This window comes from Euprymna scolopes, chromosome 22, assembly GCF_053919585.1.
Source record: "Euprymna scolopes isolate OS-2025 chromosome 22, ASM5391958v1, whole genome shotgun sequence".
Taxonomy (NCBI): Eukaryota; Metazoa; Mollusca; class Cephalopoda; order Sepiida; family Sepiolidae; genus Euprymna; species Euprymna scolopes.
Window position 1 is genome coordinate 81,212,756 of NC_136503.1, and position 23,316 is coordinate 81,236,071.

A 23,316-nucleotide genomic window follows, 5' to 3' on the forward strand; every position below is an offset into this window, starting at 1 on the left:
TCTACATCCAGAAATGTAACCTGTTGTCCTCTATGTTCACAATTCAATTTTAATTCGTTTAATTCATTTATATATATATATATATATATATATATATATATATATATATATATATATATATATATATTTTTTTTTTTTTTTTTCGTAGGCTGTTTTTGAACCCAGTCAACGACGGGTACTTTTGCTAGTATGAAAGTAAAAATAAAATAGATAAACCCCATAATTTATTATACCATACATGTTCACACTGAAACACTTATCACAATATTCTGTCGATCTATATTAAAAAACCTTGTTAAACTTTGTGACATATTTCCATTCTATGGAGGTCAGGTGCGAACGAACACCCCCATAATTTTATTATACCATATTTCTTCACACAGAAACATAATTATCAAAGTATACTTACACAGATAGATATGAAAAGTCTTTATTAAAGTTTGTGCCTATTTCCATTCTATGGAGGCCAGGCGTGAACGCAGACCCCACAATTTTATTATATCATCCCTATTTAAGCTAAAACATACTTATCAAAGTATTCTTATGTACATCTATATCAAAAACACTTGTAAACGTTTTTTTTTTTATTTTTTAATTTTTTATTTCCATACTTTGTGGACCAGGTGCAAACGCAGACCCCACAATTTTAATGAACCACTGTTCTGCCAGATCAAACATACCCATTCCTGTGTCTCGATACATCTATTATTATATGTAATCAGTTTTTTTAAAATAGTCAACCATATAGGAGCCTATTCGTGACCAGACACACACACACAAACACACATACACACACAGACATTCAGCTTTATATTATAGATATCTTGAGTTGAGCATATTGAGAAGTGATACACGAATTACCATTAGCATATAAAGCGATGCTCTTTGTGTAAATAAATCGAGCTTAGGTAGTTCAGACGATGTCAAAACATTGTTAATCTCACAACTTGCTGCCGATAGCGTAGTGGTTAGGAGCCTTGACTGTCATACAGGCAGTCGGGTTTGAATCCTGGCTTGAGGTAGTTGCCTGTCTAGCCGCACTGATGAGCTGTGAAACAGCGAAACAGTACTGTATGTGGATGACTATATATACGAGGGGCGTGCAATAAGTAATGCCCCTAATCCACTTCTAGTTGTCTCATCTAGCTGAAATTTTTCATGTGAAATGATTTACATCTCTATGGGTTCTGTGGTAATTTACAGCTCTGAAGTAATTGAGTGAGGTGTGAAATGGAGCCTGTTGAATGTCGAGCAGTGATCCAGTTTTTGTATTTGAAAGGACGCACACCACAGGAGACTTTTGATAAAATAAAAGAAACTTATGGTGATAATGCCCCATCATATGACCTTGTAAAATGTTGGCATCGTGAACTCAAACATGGCCGGATGTCTGGTCGCCCCCTTCTGCCATTGATGAGGCATCTGTCCGTCAAGTTGAGCCTGCAATTTTGGAAGATCGGTGCATTACTATTCGCTAAATAGCCCAAGATGTCAAGATTAGTACAGGGTCTGTGGAAACTATCATTCATGACCATTTGCATATGCATAAGGTGTCTGCCAGATGGATTCCCAGGTTGCTCACACCATTCCAGAAGTGGAAACGCATTGAGTGCTCGAGGATGAATTTGGAGATGTGCCAAGAAGATGAGTCAAAGTTTTTCAAAAGACTGATTACACAGGATGAAACCTGGGTCCATCACTATGATCCAGAGACCAAAGCCTAGTCAATGCAGTGGAAGCACTTGGACTCACCACCTCCAAAGAAGGCAAGGGTGCAGCCCTCCACTGGCAAGGTCATGCTCACAGTCTTCTGGGACCAGGACGGAGTAGTGATGACAGATTTCCTGGCAAAGGGTACCACGATTACAGGAGTCTATTATGTTTCACTTTTGAGGAAATTAAGGGAAGCTATCAAAATCAAGAGGCAACGGCAAGATTAGCAAAAGTACCCTCCTCCTGCAGGACAACGCTCCGGTCCATAACTCACACATTGCCAGATCAGAAGCACGGGTGTGTAGTTATGAAATCCTCCCCTATCCTCCCTACTCTCCTGACTTTCATCTCTTCCCAGCCATGAAGTTGTTTTTGAAAGGAAAGCATTTCCCAGATGATGCAACCTTGATTTTTGAAGTCACATCGTGGTTGGAGGACCAACCTGGGGTGTTCTACAAAAACGGTTTCTAGAGCTGCATCAAACAATGGGAGAAATGCATAACTCTGGGTGGTTCCTATGTAGAGAAAGACTAATAACTGTGCCAAGTTTCGTTACTCTACTGCTATGGGAAGTGGGTCAGAGCCATTAATTATTGCACGCCCCTCGTATGTATACATATATATATATATATATATATATATATATATATATATATATATATATATATATATAAATGACTACTTAATTTTATATATATATATGACTACTAAATTTTATCACATAAATTAATATATGAAAATTTAATTTTATGCGTAAATTTTCAGTATTTACTTCAATAGTGCTCAATACATAGGTAGAGCTGGGTAGTAAGTTATAAAAATATATATGGCAATTAAGCTACACAGAAAGTGGACATTCGCCGATAGTCGAATGGAAAATTGTAAGACAAGCAAGTACATGTAGGGACCTAGGCGATCCATGTAGATTATACCTAAATGAAAAATTTGCTATCCTATTAAACTGTAGGAGAGAAATAGTGAACAACTGTGTGCACAGTATAAACTACACTAACAAACGGTTCCCCAGTTCGATACAAAACACCTCATGAAAGCCGGAGGGTAAAACGGCTAAAACGTTGTGACAATAACAACCAAGATGAGGAAGTCAGTCCAACAATCTCAATCAATGAAGACACCTCATCTCAAAAATACAGACAATTACCAACTGTGTGCACAGTATAAACTACACTCTAGGATAGCGATACAAAATAATTTTAAAATTGACAATAACAGCAGAAAATAAATAAGTAAAATAAAAATAAATAAACATATATAAATAATATATAAACTAAAATAATATCCAAATTATAGAAAAAAATCACATATCTAACTATGTTGTCGTTTTTTTTTTTTTTAAATAACTACACCTAGGTTGAAATTAGATCAGCTTACTTAGATATCTACACTCCCCTTGAAAAGCACACACAAAGGAAGGGGTGAACCTGAGGTCAACTGTACCTTTGCCCTGAAAGTGCCGTCTATTGGCTGATTAGGGTGGGCATGGTGGAAGCTAGGAAGCTGATTGGATAACTAAAAATTCAATAGCATGCGCGTATATAAAAACGCGAGGTAATCACAACTCTTTGCATAAGCCTGACAAATTCTCACAAGATAAAACGCGGAATATTCTGTGTAGCTTAATTCCCATATATTTTTTATAACTTACTATACATATATATATATATATATATATATATATATATATATATATATATATATATATATATATATTTCCCCAAAACCACTGGCCTTGATAGAGAGGAGACTAAAATTTGCTGCTATGGTTTCAAATGATCTGAAATAACAGCAAGGGGAGACTTGATTCCAAATATTTCTAATATATTATATCTCCCCTCTTTTGGAAATAGGGTACGATTATGAATACATCCAGTATCAAAAAATCCTTATACACTGAAATTTACTTTATGTATGAAAACCAAAGCAGCAAGTTTTAATCTCTCTTCCATAAAGGCCCAGAGTTTTAGGAAAATATAAGATATTTTGTAATTCATATGCAAAACTAAGAAAACAAATGACTATGCCTGAAACATTTTATGGCTGTAAAAAAGTGCCAAAAATAGGCTCTGGATGATAGCTGATCACCTTAATATGTGACCTTAAGGGCAAATGCCACATAGACCACTACACATTACCTTTCCAACGAGTCTTCATTTGTTAAATTCTGACCAATAGTTGCTGAGATTTGGAACTTATTACCAAAAAAAGGTGGTGTATATATATATATATATATATATATATATATATATATATATATATATATATATATATATATAAAGTGAGATAAGTCACAGATTAGAGATCAAGTGAATTATCCTGTCAGATATTACATAGCAACGTATAAGTTTAATGATTAAAGTTAAATTCTGTAAATCAAAATATATACACATATATTTAAGTTAAGAATTTATTGCTTGAAACAAGGAATATATAGAAAAAATTATGTTTATTTCCTTAATCCATGGATTTTCAATAATGGCTTATATCATCAGAGGAAATGAAATGTAATTAGCAAAATGTTCAGCTATGAATAAACAAGTATTTTGCTTTTCAGCACATATATTGAAAATGTTATTTGAATGGTGAATAAGAGTCTTAGAAAAATGGATTTGATACAACCTGGGCAGTCCATTGTCAGAATGATTTCAATATTTTTCGGGATTTTACTGCCAGGTAGTAATCCAATATATCTAGAATGTTTAGTTGTCCCATATTGTTATTTCGAAGGACATACAAAATGGTCGTCCTCATTGGCGATATAAAAATGCATTGGTAGAAGCAATCCAGAATCCTTGTCGGGGCAGAGATAGTGCATCAAATGTTGAATCAATGTTCCATTCCATTGCATATATTTCTGTTGACAATGAAATACGTACATGGGTTTGTAAATTTCCAAACCCTTATACGTTGAGTCATATATGCATATTTTGAGTGTGAGAATCCCCGAGTTTAGCAGGCCTTGGATTGGTAAATATTTGGAAAAATTCTTTTTCCAGTCCGATATGCACAAGTATGGGCTTCTAATACATTGTCGCGGTTTCAAAATCACCGCCTCCATTTTTTCTTTCTTTCTTCGCCCCTGCTGTTCTCTTCGCCTTCCCTTCTCTTAAACAAAGGAAGCTAAACGTATGAACATATCCGGGTTTCTTTCCATCATCAACTTCACTACGCACGTCGGAATTCAAATATATCAAACAAAATGCCAATAATTCAGGCAATTGACTTTTTACTTTTTAGACGAAATTAATTTAAATAGAATCAACACACTCCCAAGCTACTTTTGATTGCTTAAATTTCATTCTAGAATTAATTAGAGTAGTTTATTTGTCTCATTGGACGCGACGCCTCTAACATCATGCTGGCCAAATAAATACAGCCAGCCTTGGCCCAACCAGACCAGTTTTGGCTGGGTGCCAGACCTGGCTGGAGGAGTAGGAGAAGGCTCCTGAAATGCCGACCTTGACGCTACCAGTCACGTCGACCGAACCCATCAGACGAAGGATTTCCAGCGACACCAGCCATCTCAGCAAGGCTAAACCAGCCGTTATCAGGACTAATAAATTTTTCTACTAATGCGATTCACTACTGCTTGCCTCCTGAGACCCACCAGCAGTGAACTTCACTTCCACTCTCCAGTTCACTCCAGCGGCTTCCTGCTCATTCCCGCAGCCTTTCCAGCCCTTGGTGCCTCCAGTTCGCTACAGCGCCTCCAGCTCACTCCAGCAGCCTTCCAGCCCTTTGTGCCTCCATCTCACTCCTGCAGCCTTCCAGCCTTGGTGCCTTCCAGCTCCTTCTGCAGCTTTCCGGCAACCTCGCTTGCACCTCGGTCCTCTGGCCTGCAACCTCGCTTTCACCTGGTTCCCTACTGACCGTCCGTTCCTTAACACTGACTCCTACGCTCTCAGTGTCGTCCATTCCTTAACACTGACTCAGCGTTCTCAGTGCCATTCGTTTCTTAACACTGACCCTACCTTCTCAGTGTCCACCATCCGTTCCGGATTGCCCTGAAGTCCAGCTGATCGTCCAGACCCAGCGAGCAACCACGCTATGCCTAGAGTACCTGTTCCAGCCATCCAGACCCTCCGGTGACGTGCGACCTTCCGAACAACCAGCATCCAGATCATACGATTTTTCGCTTCCTTTGGAAATAAAAGGCGAACCTTCATCTTTAACCAAACAACCTGTGTCTGTCATTCTTCTTTGCCTTTTGCTGTTTACTTTTGGCCGTGTTTACCTTTTTAGTTGTTGGGTCGATTGTCCCCAGACGACCGGCCCTGCAACAACATTTTGCTAATTACATTTCATTTCCTCTGATGATATAAGCCATTATTGAAAATCCATGGATTAAGGAAATAAACATAGTTTTACTCTATATATTCCTTGTTTCAAGCAATAAATTCTTAACTTAAATATATATGTATCCGAACAAAATTCCACTAATTTATTGTCATCGTGTAGTTACTGAGTGAGTTTCTATCAATATTTTGTTGTATTTTCGATTTTTGACTGATTATCGAGACTCCAAAGATAACTGCCTCGTGCATTCTATCTTGTTTCGTTCTAACATAGCAACTCCGTGCTACTTGTGTTTTTCGAAGTAAATAAATGCTTTAAAGTTAAAACATAAAAAAAAAATCTTATCCAGGTAGGTAGAAGAGTAACTTATCCTGCTTTTGGTAACATTTATTTGTTACATATTACATACATGTTACATACTTATATATTCGTTTCCTGACCACTTTTTTCCGTCTGTTGTCTATACCCCATTTTTTCCTCACTAAATTTAAACTCAAAATATTTTACGCGCAAATCAATTGTTAGTAAAAAATGACACGCATAAAAATATGAAACATGTGCGCAGAAACACGTGTACAATTATGCAAATTAGCAGAAAGAAAGAGAGAGAGAGAGACAGAGGGGGCGGGAAAACTACTCTCTTGCAATGTTTCAAAATAATGTCGAATAATAATCTGATTCTGAAAAGGAAGCGAAGGAAGTAAAAGAGGCGTTGGATAATTGTAGATGACGAAAAAACGTCGTTGTCGTGGCAACGGCGTTCGCTCGTCTTAAACATCTCCTCTTCTTCTTTTCGACGGACTTCATTAAAAAAAAAAAAAAGAAAAGAAAAGAAAGGAAGTTGACTATTCAACATCACCTAAGGCCAAGCCATATATACCATTTTAGACACATAAATATGGCTGGAGTTGAAGTCAATGGCGAGCCAAGCAATGAAATCGAAAATAAAAAGGTAAGAACGAGTAGAAAAAAAATAAAAAAGGGTCAGTATAAAAAGGGGGCACAAATAAGTCGAATGGACACTTGTTCCTTCTGCTCAGTGTAATTGTTTGCGTGCGTATCCATGAGGGTTGTCCCCAACAGACAAACAATAACATAAACATATCTACTGTCTCCATCTTTTCAGTCTAGAAAACAAAGCAATCCTCATGAATGTAGCGCTCTTCATGATATTCCAAAAATCACGTTAATTGATCAATTAGTTTTATTTTTATAAAGAAAATCATTTCTTAAATTATTTAAAGCGATTAATGTGTAATCGTTAGCACTACAATGCTGATCTCGCAAGTTTTAAATATTATAGATTTATCTGCCCTTGTTTTCTTTTCATGATCGCGACGCGAGACAGTCCCTTTTTGCTTACTCATAAAATGTGATTTTCTTACTTAAAAATTAAACTGTTTGATCAATTTACGTAATTTTTGGAACATAACATCTTCGTTCCGTGACGGGTACGTAAATCACAAATATTTTTGTACTGTTTTTTTTTTCTTTTTAGTAGGTTAAATTCGAATAAGAATATATATATATATATATATATATATATATATATATATATATATAACATCGTTTCAAGACTTAAATCTAGATTAAATCTTTTTTTTTAATTACATCCTTAACCCAGACAATAAAAAATAAAAATAAATAAAAATGAGATTCTATTTTTCAGTGCGATTACACACAAACACTTTGAAAATACTTGCTATATATATATATATATATATATATATATATATATATATATATATATATATATATTAGACGATAGAGTGGGCTTTCAGTATAACGTAAAATGATCACCCGCTTCCTGACCAAAAAGCGTTTTTCATCACCCGTATCTTGACTATAGAAAAGCACAAACGAATAACCATTTCTTTGTATTTCCAGAATTGCTACCATTTTAGCAATATAAAAAATGGTTACTCGTTCTGTTTTTCGCTGTGCCTAAGAACATTTTAATGTTTACATTTATATTATGTAAAGTGACCCCATCATTCTAAAGTATATATATATATATATATATATATATATATATATATATATATATATATATATATATATAAAATACAATAAAATAAAAATTACAATTAAATTGACCAAAATGATCCAAGATGGTAAAACTAAAGTATATTATAAATATTAAAGAATTAATATTTATAAAGTAATCTCAACCAGATGTAAAAGCTCAATAAAACCAAATAGGAGATAGAGCTTATAATTGTATGCAAAATCCGATCCCCCATTTTGCTAATTCCTACCCTCTGATGAGAAGGAAAGTATTTCTTCGAAAAGGACTATCCACTTATTAAGTGTTTCCTTTTCAGATTAAATATGTTTTTAACTCATTTTCAAAGTGTTTTTTAACATGTTTTATTAACTATTTGCTCTCATATATATATATATATATATATATATATATATATATATATATATATATATATAGTCATCCACATACAGTACTGTTTTGCTGTTTCACAGCTCATCAGTGCGGCTAGACAAACAATTACCTCAAGCCAGGGTGTGTGTATGTGTGTGTGTGTGTGTGGGTATACTAGTGTTTCCTCTCTGTCACAAAATGCTAAAGAAAATTACGCTTATTGCTCGCACTCTCTACTGAACTAAATATATTACTTAGAATTAAAAAGAAAATGGTTACACGTCCCTATTTATCGCTAATTGGCCTGGGAGTGGGTGCTCATTTTAAATTAAATTCATATACGAAAGTGATCCCTCACTCTAAAATCTTAAAAAAAATATTTAAAAAAAAACTCCTTTCATGCAGGTATTATTTTCGAGCGGTGTACATGTAATCGCCTAAAAAAGTAGCATTTCATTTTTATTTTTTGGCTAAAATACAATAGATATGATAGTAAAACGTACAAAAAACAAAACAAAGCAAAATAAAACAAAAAGTCACTGTTGACTTTTACCTTGGATGATTTACTTATTTTTTTATTTTTATTTTTTTTATTTATTTATTACATTTTCACTCCAAACAAGGCACATTGCCACTTTGGTGTAGGGGGCTACTATCAGGGGTAGCAACTACTGGGCCACTATGTTGGGATTTGGGCAGCAAGATGTCGGTTCATGTTGCACTTGAACTTCTGCATGTCAGTACAGTTAGGGAAGCAGGAACCTGGAATGGAATTCCAGAGTCTAGCGGTTCTGGGGAAGAAACTACTGGAGTAGAAAGATCTTTTACATCTAGGGATCTCTACTGTGTGGGGGTGGGATTTAGCTGCCTGTCGGGTTTGTCGAGGGTGCCTACGTCGTGGGGGCACAAGTGTCTGCAGTTCGTCAGAGCATTCACCATTAAAATACTTGTAGAACAAGCAGAGGGATGCAACGTTTCGTCGATGGGACAGAGGCTGGAGCTTAGATGCCAGTTCAGGGCCTATCAGATTTGGATTTCTCGCATACCCTCACCACTTGAAATGGTTCTGTATGAGAGCTAGAAAAAGGCATGTGTTCTCCTTGTGAACTTTTGCATTACATGATGGAAGTTATATATATATATATATATATATATATATATATGTATGTATATATATGAGTGAGAATGTGTGTGTGTGAGGACACTTCTTAACCTATATACTTATCGGATGTTTGATCTGTAGGGTATTCAGACATGTGGAAAACTTTTTAATTGTTTTTTTTTTCCAGTAAAAAGGACTGTTAGGGAGTCAAAATTGAAAAATTGGTACGTAGAGCGTCATCAAATTTTTATCTGTTATTCAACTGTTTCAAGACTGCGCATGCGTGGCCGTGAAACATGCCAGCTTCTTTATGTTAAGAATAAGTAGGTTTGAAAACATTTTGCAACGATCGTGTCAAGTTTGTCTAATGTTTACGTACTTGACTCACTGTCTTTAGGTTTTGGTTCTGTATGAGAGCTAGAAAAAGGCATGTGTTCTATGTGTGAACTTTTGCATTACATGGTTTTTTTTTTTTTTTTTTTTTTTTTTACAAAGGCATCACCACATTATCAAGGCCCAGAGACCACTCAAGGATAAGGGTTAAAGAGTGTACAGTAGAAGTTGGTCAATATAGTAATCATTAGTAATGAAAATTTGGTAAATTTAATAACTTATATGGAACGGCTCATCAAGAACTTATTTACCTTAGACTTGAACACAACCATATTGTAGTCAGCCGGAAAGCAGGAAAACGGAAGACAATTCCACAGGCGTGCAGTTCTAAGAAAGAAGCTTTGTTCATGGAATCTATGTTTAGGTTTAGGCACAGATAAAGAGTGGGGGAAATTATTGATAGTGTTTACAGCTAGACGAGTGTTTCTTGTGAAAGTTTGGCGAGGGGGGACCATAGATTGAAGCTCAGTTGAACACTTTCCATGAAAATAACGATACATCAGAGACAAACTCGCAACATCTCTTCTGTGAGATAAAGGTTGTAAGGAGGAGAAAAGGACATCTCCTACGAGGCTACGAAGTCTATTTTGAACTCTATCAAGGCAGGACAAGTCCTTTCTAGCAGCTCCTGCCCAGATGGTTGAAGTTATATATATATATATATATATATATATATATATATATATATATATATATATATATATATATATATATAGTTTTTGTTGTTGATTTTTTAAACGATATTAAGGTTAACATTTCCACCTTGGAGATCCGGTGTTTTTTTTTTTAGAAAGTCGCCCATTTTTTATTTAGACATATTTTTCTTTATTTGTTTATTTATTATTTTTTTAAAAACAGTAATCTACGTACAAGCATGTTTCGGGGCCCTACCCCTCTTCAGCGTAGCTTGACTGTTATTAGGATTCGAACCCCGGACCTTATGTAAATTTTATTTTTCACAACATTTGACAGAACCTCCTGATATTAACTCTCTGTGACGAGGAACACCTGATATTTTCGTTGCAAACTTTTGCTTTCATATAAGCTGTATCGCCTGTAAAGGTCTCTAGTTACTGGTAACAAGCTGACCAAAACATGCTCATGACTGTGTAGCAACACGTTACTGCTTATGTAAAAACAGATAAAGAGTATATTCTGCTCTATTGAGCAATCTTGTATTAACCTCGTTAAACTTCATTGGTTACTTAACCTCTGAAAGACAATAACCTCAGATTATCTATATCTATATCTATATATATTTTAAAAAAGTGAAATGTTTAGAAAAAAACATAATACTCGCATGCACATGTCAGTTTCTGTATGAATTAAAATATAATATTTATGCGTATTTTACAACTGGGCAATGTCAGGTAGCCTGCTAGTATATATATATATATATATATATATATATATATATATATATATATATATATAAGAGCAAACAGTTAATAAAACATGTTAAAAAACATAAAAACATTTTGAAAAAGAGTTAAAAACATATTTAATCTGAAAAGGAAACACTTGATAAGTGGATAGTCCTTAATCCGCGGAGTTGCGGAGAAATACTTTCCTTCTCATCAGAGGGTAGGAATTAGCAAAATGCGGGATCGGATTTTGCATACAAAAGTATTTGATGAAACTGCAAGTAAGGCCATCTCCCAACTATTTTGGACCATCTTCCAATTACGTGATTTCCTTGGATTTTACTTGTGCGAATGGAAATTCAATTAACTTTCTTGGATTTATATTTTTGGATTTTACCGTCATTGGATAATTTACCTTCCACCAGACTATCCATTCACGTGTAATCACCTTTTTCCTCACCATATTCCCTCTGCTTCATTTTTGTTATCAAGTAAGATCTTTGACTTACTTGCAGTTTCATCAAATATTTTTGTATGCAAAATCCGATCCCCCATTTTGCTAATTCCTACCCTCTGATGAGAAGGAAAGTATTTCTTTGAAACTCCACAGATTAAGGACTATCCACTTATCAAGTATATCCTTTTCAGATTAAATATGTTTTTAACTCTTTTTCAAAGTGTTTTTTAACATGTTTTATTAACTGTTTGCTCTTATTATAAGCTCTATCTCCTATTTGGTTTTATCGAGCTTTTACATCTGGTTGAGATTACTTTATAAATATTAATTCTTTAATATTTATAATGTACTTTAGTTTTACCATCTTGAATCATTTTGGTAAATTTAATAGTAATTTTTATTTTATATATATCTATATATCTATATCTATCTATATCTATCTCTCTCTCTCTCTCTCTCTCTCTCTCTCTCTCTCTCTATATATATATATATATATATATATATATATATATATATATATATATATATATATTTCTTAAAGATACCACTTTACAAGGAATAGACACACATGTTGCTTATATTCAAAATGTTAGTCTTTTATTGGTAACAACTTGCATACAATTGTTTCAGCCCAATGTTGACACACAAGTGTATTATAATTTTGCACAACTGGGCAAGCTCATTGGCACAAAGAAAAAACAATTTCCCAGTTGTTGCTCCATCTCCTTGTGGTCTGTTGCGACAGTGAAATCTTCAATCTGGCAGAATTTTTCCGTCTTGTTAATTACTATGGCATCAAGTCTCCTTGTTTCTATGGGTTTATCTGTTTGTACCTCCATGTCTCGTAAGATTTTATGATTTCTGTATTCAGGTATTGCTGCCGGTTTGCGTTTGTACCATTTGTGTTCATGTTCAAGATGAAGTTGCTTGCACAGTTCCTAGTGTAATGCTTTCTGCTGCTGGTTGTGTTTATTCTTGTATTCTTTTTGGGTTACTATGTGATTTATGGTTTCATTTCTTCGTCTGTAGAGTCTGCCTTTCCTTTTCAATTAGAGTTGATCAGCATCATCCTTTGGGAGTAATGCATTGTGCATGGTCATAAGCTTCCTGGTCGTCTGGGCAAGGTGCCTCAGTTCTTCCTTGGTTCAGCCTATGAATGGTCCAGAGTATCTTACTCGTGATACTGCCTATGTGTTTATACCTTTTAATAGGTTCCTACCATATAATTTAGTTTCTAGGAGTTTTCTTGTTCTTCTTGGGTGTTCTTTTCCAATTTTCTTTTTCATATATTTTTTTTATTTGATGGGGTCTGCTTCCAGAACTTACAGATATTTGTAGGTATTCAGAATAAATATGTACCGAATTTTATGTCGAAACTTGAAGGTATGAACATTCAAATTTCTTCAGATGTTTTTTTAAACAGCCTTCGTTAAAAAAAAAAAGTATATTTTATTAAACCGTTTATATAATTTGATTTTGCTCATTTTATTTAAAAAAAAAATAAAGGTTGAAATTACATTTTTCACTCAGTAATGAGCTTTAAAAATTTATTAGTAAACCCATTTGGTCTGGCATTTCCTTAGTATATTGTTAAGGGCATCATAGCTATAATGAACAGTAGTGGTGATAGGGAGTTTCCTTGGAAGAGATCTGTTTGTATTTTTATCTCAGTTATGTTCAGTTCAGCTGTCAGTTCAAGTCTCTGTGTTTTCATTGCTTTTTCAAACAGATTGATAATCCTTTCTGGTATTTTGTACATTCTCAAGCACTCTATTATCCATGCTTGAAGAATCTTGTCATATACTTTTTTGTAATCGATCCATGCCATGGCTATGTTATTTTTTTCTATTTTCTTTTTTTTACCTCCTTAAGAATCTTTCGGTTTTTGTATAATAAATCATGCATTTTCTTTTCCCTTTTCAGCATCTTTTCTTTCCCTCGGAAGTGATAATTTTGTTCTTTCAGTTGTGCTGTTAAAATGTTATTATCCTTATGTACTCACTAGGAATTTTCACACAGGCCATAAAAAATTTCTCTTTGAGAATAAACTATGATGTTCCCTGGTGTCTGAGTAACAAGTCTTCCCAGATTTCCAGTACTTCCACCTCTTTCAATAATCTTTGCAAATAAATTTCATTATCGCAATAGCAGCTTACCATTGATTTCTTGCTGACAACAACTATTGGTCCTCACTAGAATTTGGGTGGCAATAAACCACCCCAAGGTCCTAGTTCTCTTCGAATTCATCCAGTAGTGGTCTGGTTGGTGCTTGCTCTCCTCGGTCTTTCTATCCCTCTTGACTCTTTGACTATTTAGTGTGGTGCCAATTGCGCTGACTCTACAGTTTTTTTGAATGGGGAGGAGGATAGTCAAATTTGGCATTTCCAGTTCTCTTGGTCGGACCTTTTTGTTTCACTCTTGTTGCAGTTTTTATATTTCTAGTTAGCATTTGTGCTCATATGGATTAGTTTCTGCACTCGAGGGTTCTCCTTAAGTTTTTGGTCATTTTCAGTATTACTATCCGTTTCATAGTCTCAGTCTTCCAGTCGATTCTGATTTCTTTTAATCTTCTTGCAAATTCTTTGGGATTGTTCCTAGTGCTCCTGCAATTATTGGTATTATATTGATTTTCTTCAAGTTCCATATTCCTTTCAGTTCTCTGGCAAGTTCTGCCTATTTGTTTTGTTTTCCTGTCTCTTTAATCTTCATCTTGTGTATTGCTAGAATGGCAAAACCTACAATTTGGCAGTTTCTTAACTTCTTTTTAATTATTAATACGTCTGGTCTTCTTGCTTGGATGAGTTTTTTTTTGTATCACCTTGTTCTAAAGGTTTTTGTGACTTTTGTTTTCTATTATTATTATTATTATTATTATTATTGTTATTGTTGTTGTTGTTGTTGTTGTTATTATTATTATTATTATTATTTTTTTTTTATTTTTATTTTTTTTTTACACAGGCATGTACAAATATTGCAACATTGATATGACAATGTTTGGATCTGTAGTTATTAAAAACTAAGAATCTAAAGTGAAAAGTTTGTTCTTTCTGTGTGTGCACATATATATATATATATATATATATATATATATATATATATATATATATATATATATATATATATATAAATCTGCACACACACACACACACACACACACATATATACTAGTTTTCTATATTGTAGAAGCAAAGGAGGAAAATAGAATCTCAGTTTTATTTTCTTGTCGCCAGGGCAAAGGTCAAATTTATCCCTTTTTATTTTAACATTAATGATACATTTTTATTGTAAAGAAGTAATTTAGGTCATTTTATAGAACTATTCCTGTCTCCAGTGTTTTTCAAGAGTTTTTCAAGTGTCCTGAGAACGATTTCTAATATTAGAGTGAGTCTATATAATTACCAGATTTTATTAGTATTTTTATTTTATTTTTTTAAGTCTTAATGGACACAGTAGTTCGAACTCCCAATCTTTTAAAACAAACCAAAAATATTAAGAAAAGAAGGCACAAGGAAGTTCAATTGTAGAATAGGGACTCTTGAAAAACACATAAAAATCTACTAACCAGTAGGCTCATATTTGGAGTGGACATTATTTTTTGCAACATAAGTTACTCATAATATCAACATGGAACTTATATCTAAATAGATTATTATTTCACAGAGCCAGCTAATTTCTTGAGTGATCTCCCTTACCTAAACATTTGGCGCTTCTTCGGTATCAGAATGAAAATGGAAAACTGCCATTAAAAATGCAAAAAACTGAATTCCCATTACAAATTCAAAAAATTGAACTTCCATTACTGTTGAAACTCAACTGAACACATGGAAATAAATAACTACAACACAAAAGTAAAATAAATCAGATATATTGAAAGCAAGAAAGTATATACAATATTTACATAGAGTCCATTGGTATAGTCATGAGGAGACCGTCCCTGGAGAAAGTGTTATCTGGGTAGTCATCGATTCTCGAGGTCGTTGTCTCTCTGAGTCTCGCGTTGAGTCTCTCCTGTCTTTACAGTACCAACCATATCTATATGATTGACACTCCATGCATACTAATTAGGTGGATCCTACCACAACAATTACAAATTCTAAAAATTGAACTTCCATTAAAAATTCCAAAAATTGAACTTCCATTAAAAATTCCAAAAATTGAACTTCCATTAAAAATTCCAAAAATTGAATTTCCATTAAAAATTCAAAAATTGAACTCGGATTAAAAATTTTAAAAAATTGAATTTCCATTAAAAATGCAAAAAATTAAATTTCCATTAAAAATGAAAAAATTGAATTTCTATTAAAATGAAAAAAATTGAGCTTCTATCAAAAATGAAAAAAAAAATTGAATTTTCATTAAAAAATGAAAAAAAATTGAATTTCCATTAAAAGTAAAAAATGAATCCCCATTTAAAATAAACAAAAAGAATTTCCATTAAAAACTAATATTATTTAATTAATTTTCATATTAATTTCAACTAAAAGCAATGTTATCTACTTATATGTCATGTTACAATTAATTTAATATTACTGCATTATTACATAAAATATGTACTTTCACTGTCCAGTGATCCATTGATTTCTGCCATTATTCTACCAGTCTTCAGTTACCGCCCCTGTTTATTTTGTTTATTATATAAGTATAACTTGCAATTTCTTCAAAAACTATTTTCAGTAATGATCAATTTATTACTTTATCGTTTTTCATAATTATTTTGATATTTTACTAATTTCAACAGGACAATTAAGAAGATACAATTGATTTTTAATTAAAATTCAATATTTCAATTTGCGATTTTTGTTCTAAAACCAAAGAAGCACCAAATATTTCTCCCATTGCTGGCCTGACATCAATTAATACATCAATTCACACCACTTAATATTCAACATTGCACATGTTTACCTAATAACTACGAAAGCAGAAAAAAGGGTCGGAACTCCTTCTCACTAACTACTCTTAACTCTCAATTTGGTACACCATTTCTCAATTTCTTTTCTCACTCTACTTGTCTAGTGGAAAAGTCTTTTCACTTTCCACAATTCATTTGCTTATTCACCCAAACAGCTTTTCTTCTTCCTCTCCTAACTGACAACAAACTTAATCAAACAAGACAATGTCCAAACAACAAAAGACACCTCTCAAAGAAAATATCCATCTTTTTACACTGCCATCTCAAACTTTTGTGGTCCTGGATATGACCTTAAACTATATCCGATGGTGAGATCCCAGCTTGCAGGCTTTGAGGAGTGTGGAGCCACCCCTTAATTGCCATTGCTCCCAGGTCCACTCTGACCTGGAGTGGTAGTACCTGTTAGGGTCTCAACTATGGGTTAAATAGAAACTGACTTGAAAAAAAAAACAAATGTATTCTATTAAAATCTTTTCTTCAAAATCACTGGATTTGGCATTAAATAACCTGAAAAAAGGTTAAGACGCCATAAAACAAAAACAATCAACAATCAAACTTTTGAAAACGCCTAAATTTGCATATGTCGGCACTTAGTACTATGACTATTCAAATACGGGATCATAGAACCGACGAAAGGGAGTTAGATGGTTAAAGGCCAGTCAGCTGCTGAAATGAAAGAAACACACATTAGCAACAATGAAGGAACTGAGGAGTATATTGTTCCTTCCAGTCCTGTACAGCACATGATCGTTTCTGTTTCAAAAGCAAGAGTACTGAGGGTTCATTCCCTCAAACCAGTGTTGTTAAAAAGCTGTAAGTTCTTCAGAGCTTGGGACGCATTCTTTATCACCACCAGTGATCTATCTCTCCCTCATCCCGACATGTCATATCAGAAACATCAGAGTCAGGTTGCAGTATGAACAAGAAGAGGAGCACAAACTGGCAGAGGAGTATCAACTGTCACCAGATCACCAGCTGATGGAATGAACTGATGATTGGTAATCGCATTTGGTGGCATCAGTCTCAGAAAACACCTATTCCACATGTGGTTTGACTGGAATGAAGCATCTTCACATGATACTGATACAATCTGGTTGCCAAGCATCCACTCCTTGTCTTTACTATGTAACAACACAATAACAGGGTTGGAGTTCATGAACTTTTGAATTATAACGTTTCAACAAGGCCTCATTATGCTTCCTGAATGATGCTTCCCTATTCTGTGCAGAGATGACCCACTCTTTATGGAGATGATAATGATGTGGATGGGATGGAATTCCATCACAAAGTTGGCAATGTAACAGGATCTGAGCAGGACTCAACTTTATGTCGGGCAGGGGAGTATTCCAGTACTGCACTATGGCACAAGCTGTTCTATCAGTATTCAAACTGACATTCGCGTCAATATCATTGTAGATAATTCTTTTCACTATTTTTACTCCAATCTCTGCCCTACCATTTGATTGGAGATATGTGACTGAGGAGAGCCAGAAACCTGGAGAAAATTTTTGAACTCTGTACTCATGTACTTAGGATCACCATTGGAGCAAATAGGTTACAGAAAATGTCTGCCAGTGTCTTTCCATTGACTTTGTGTGGTTTCAGTGCATATACACAAATCCACTCACTAAATCTATCCATAACAGTCACATATGCATGCGATCCAAGTTCAAAATAGTCGCTACATATTTGTTGCAGCAGATATTCTGGTGATTTGGTCAAGTAGATTTGATCGTGTGTGTTTTACAGAATCAAGGCAATTGTCCCTGTAATTTTTGATACACTGGTCAAGATCAGGCCAATACACACTGATTTGCATGAAACTTCATGCCAGAGATATTCTGATTGGCAGCATGCAGGTTATCAAATACTACTTTGTGTAATGCTTGTGGGATTACAAGCTGCTAATCTAAGAGAGCAATGCCATGAAAGGTAGTGAGCCGATGATCAATTGCCTAATATTCTCGGAGGTGACCCGCAACATGATTCTGTTTATCAGGAAAGCCAGTTTGGATGAGAGAAATCAGGTCTTGATATTTACAGTCCACTTGTGCTGCACTGGTGACATCATCAAATGAGGTACTACTCAATTTGTTCAAGGCTGAAACACCACTTAACATTCAACAATATATCCATGAGGTCATCAATCAAATTGGATGTTTTAATTTCATTGATTGGAGGAGAGAGCAGCAGCAATTGAACCGGGGCTGCATGATAGAGCATCTGCACCATGAGTCCACTTCCCCAGATAATGGACGATTGTGAACCTCTATGGCAAGGTCGATTCTTTTAAGTGTTGTGTTCTTCGATTGTTTATTGTGTCAAAGTCTCTATTATTGGAGATACCCAGTAATGAATTATGATCAGATGCAACAAAGACATTTTGACAACCAAGAGTGAACAAGCGCAAATGCTGTAAAGCCCATGAAACTACAAGGGCTTCACCTTCTTTTTGGAGAGTAGTTTCGCTCCACTTCTTTGTCGGTTGTGAATCTGTGAATATCAACTTTCAGCCTTCGATACAATTCAATCAATCTTAGCGCATTCACAGTACTTTTGGAGCAGAAGGTAGCTGATTCCTTTTTTGCTCCAATCAGGCTGAAGACATGTTGTCTATTTCATATGGAATGTATTCACACATTTTCTAACTAGTTCACCAACTGCAATTTTGGATTTTTTTCAAATGCAGTGTCCAAGGCATCATCCCTGTAGAACTTCGAATTTGGTTTGATTAACTCACAGAATGGAGCCATGATTGGACCAAGAGCATATGCCCAAGCAACTTGGTTAACTAAGCCAAACCAAGAGCGGGCACTGGTAAGATAAGTGGGGCATGGAAAGTCTGTGATGGCAATGAGCATTTTAACAGAGGGCGCCACACCTTCGGGAGTGATTGCACAATTGGCAAAGTCAACAGTGTCTTGGCAAAAACGGAACTTCTTGCTGACCACAATACCATTGGTGGCACATGTTTGTAATGCCATATTCAAATACAGGACCGTAGACTCGACATCCAAACAATGAAAGACACCTCTCAAACAAAATATTAATCTTTTTATGCTGCCATCTCAAACTCTTGATAACACCTAAATTTGCATATGTGGGCACTTATTACTATGACTATTCAAATATGGGACTTTAGACTCAACAAAAGGGAGTTAGATGGCTAAAGGCCAGTCAGCTGCTGAAATGAAAGAAATACACATTAGCAACAATGAAGGAACTGAAAAGTATATTGTTCAATGACTCTCATCATTACACAGGCAGTATCCTGACAGCAGTTGTTTTTGTTGGGTACTCCTTCACAGAAGTGGGGTTTCTTCAGAACTATCGGCTTCCTCAGGAGTATGTGCTTTCACTTCTGCCTCATGAAAATGTCCTACTCTATTTCATTGTCATGTACCAAACTCTCTGACACACTCTCTGAAGATATTATACTGTCAGAATAGTCTGATGATGAGAGGACTCTGTACTGAGGATGCAGGTCTTTCAGGTGTTGGGACATCTCATCCACCAGGATGGACTGTAAACTAATTATCTCGGTTACTCAACCCTGCCCAAATTTTGTAGTGCACCGACTTTCCAGTACCTTTACCCACATATAGTCTCCAACCTGGTAGAGAATGTGCTCATGACCTACTGATGGTGACATAACATCAATTCCTTTCATCCGGACTTGGTAACGGTAAATAGAATTGACTGGTGCAGTCAAATAGGAGTCATCGTCTTTTGAGGTCATGTTAATAAGGAAGTCATGTTCAATCCAAACCCCACACGTGTCAGACAGTATCTCAGTATCTCTTCCCATCGATTTCCACAGTCTGGTATGGTCACGGCGTTTTGTGGACTCAGACTTGACTTGGGGATATGCTCTTCTGAGATCCAGCAATGATACATTAGCCTATTTTTGGACCCATTTGCGCATCTTAGCAGAACAAACATCTGTGTTTGCCATAAATGCATCTATACGATGGTTAAGTTCGTGGTAGTTCATTACTAGCTGCAACAAATGGAATTAATCCCGGGGGGGGGGTCGAAGTCTTTTTTCTGGGTATGACACGAGCCAACCCTTGTCCATCCATGCCAAGAGATCCTGCTGATATTCTGGTCAGATTCCTGCAACCACTAAATATTTGGCACTTCATTACACAGTCCTTCAGGTCTGCCCATTTCAATGATGCGATCTTTACCCATCTACGATGGTCAAATATAGCAGAAAAATCAGTTTTACTGATAGAGATGCACGCACAAGTGAGAACTTTCCTGTCGCCGATCTTAACTGCACTTATAGGTCCAAAAATGCCTTTAGCACATCGATTTCTAACAACAAATCAGACCTCAGTCGGGTTTACTATGTGTAATAACCAGCTAACCAAAATCTCTCATCACATTAACAAAAGAATTGGGTTTGTATTACTGTACACATAGATTCGAAAAAGTTGTCAAAAAACAAATATATAACAAATAAATGTTATCAAAGGCAAGATAAGTTACTTTTCTACCAAACTGGATATATTTTTTGTGTTTTTATTCAATGTAACATGTTTATTCAGCTCGAAAAACATACAGTGTTTACCGATGTATTGAAAAATTTAAGATGGTGTCTGATTCTCTCTTTAACACGGTAAGTTTGGAAAAAGGTGTAATAAATAATAAACTATACAAAATACTATTAAAAACCCGCCGAATATATGTCAACCTATGTCACGGTAATATATATTAAGCGAATTTTTAACAGTATTTTATCCGGTTTTTTATTTATAACACTTTTTCCCAAACTTACCGTGTTAAAGAGAGAATCAGACGCCATCTTGAATTTTCCAATACATCGGTAAACACTATATGTTTTTCGAGCTGAATAAACATGTTACATTAAATAAAAACACGAAAAATATATCCAGTTAGGTAGAAAAGTAACTTATCTTGCCTTTGATAACATTTATTTGTTATATATTTGTTTTTTGACAACTTTTTCGAATCTATGTGTACAGTAATACAAACCCAAAGAATTCATACGGCCGGAATCCATTCATTGCGGGGACATTTTGATTGTATCACAAAACATCTATGCAAATCGGTATTGCGCAAGGAAATGTGGTTGTAATGCGTCACCTTGGCGCACAAACTCACCGGACTACATTTTTATCCCTTTGCATAGGAATACAGTAAACAAGTTAGAACATTCGAGAAAGCTGATGTATAAAGATTAACATGCCAAAATTTAAACAGTCCAGAAAGCATTTCCACAAGTAACCATCACCGCTGCCCATGGTTATCACATATGCCAGACTCTGTCTATAAGATGTAAAACAGCATCGACAAGAATACCAAAGATCAGACCCAAGACATTATCATCGCTGCCTGGAATCTAACTCCGAAGGACGGCTAAAGACTACCAAAATTCAGACAGCCGCTCTGCAAGTCCCAGCAATGATTCCCCCGATCTACAGGCAGTCTTCCGCAGACTGAATAACCGGCTTGAATTTATCACCATGCATACTCAACTGCCAGTACTCAAATCGGCACGGAATAAAGTGTTGGAAAAAAACTGCAAATGAACAAAATATTTTATTTCTCGTTAAGAAAGCTAACGCCAGCAACAATGAATGAATATTCTATGCTTATAAACTATTTCTCCACAGTATTTCACTTGCTTGCTAGAGAAAGGTGTTTTTACTCACAATCTCGACTTTGTCATGAATTCAGAGACTGGTTGATCCATCTTCCCTCTACACATGCATGACCAGAACATTGATCTTGACGTAGTCGTTGTTGTCCTTGGTAATGGTGAAATCAATTTGCATCTATTATTGTATGCAGACTGTCGATTAATGACAAACACTGCATTCTTTCAAAGTAGACAATAATCTCCGGGAGTACCACATTTACATCTTGATGGAGGAATAGGTTGGTGTTGTTGTTTTGTCTCCTTGTTCATTTCCTAGAATAGTCCTGGACTCAGTGTCCAACCATGCCACATTGGTAGCAATGGATTCCACGTCTTCAGCAGTCTCTCGCTATGTGACCTTTACGGGCGCATTTGTAACAGTTTAGACTGGTGCTAGGGCTGTTCTTAGAAGGAACGGCAGAATTACCACTGGGTGAACTTACAACTGGAATCACATGCTGGCTTTGATTCCTAGTTGATATCAGTACTTTTGCTCTCATTATTAGGTCTATCATGATCAGTCTCAATTTTTGGTGCTGTTATAGTTCAATGGATGTGGCACCAGGGAACTCCGACCGAAGCAAAAACTAGTTTAGCAAGCCTTTCCAGACCAACTCCCTCGAAGCCAGCCAATCTGACCAACCATTTGATATCGTTTGCATAAATGTTCACCTGCTCGCCAGCCCATCAAACCACAGTCAACTTCCTATAGGCTGTGAACGCACCATCTGTGAATGCAATAAGGTATAGCAAATAACATAACACTGTAGTAAAAAATCTATACAAAATCCAGATTAACCGCAATGAAATTGCTATAGTTAAGAAATTAAAAAAAACCAAAATACCTCCAACTGATCCTCTACTCTAAATTCTAAAGTATTGCCAAGTTAGTTTCGAAATTACTTAAATTCTAAAAAGTAGAATCTCATTTCTAGGGGTGGAGGAGTGAGAGCAGGGTGAATTAGTATAGAGTTCTCGTATAAATTTACCGAATTTTTGGTGCTTGCTCTCCCCTAAAC

The 23,316-nt window shown here is 35.2% G+C and overlaps 1 protein-coding gene across 1 annotated transcript in view; it reads left to right on the plus strand.

The window, feature by feature from the left end:
* Positions 1-6,620: 6,620 nt before the first annotated feature.
* LOC145243504 (FERM domain-containing protein 8-like) overlaps positions 6,621-23,316 on the plus strand; it is a 218,103-nt gene continuing 201,407 nt past the window's right edge. The window contains exon 1 of the mRNA XM_080106459.1: positions 6,621-6,979. Coding sequence (XP_079962585.1) covers positions 6,926-6,979 — 54 coding nt within the window. The 5' untranslated portion in view covers positions 6,621-6,925. The remainder of the gene's footprint in view (positions 6,980-23,316) is intronic.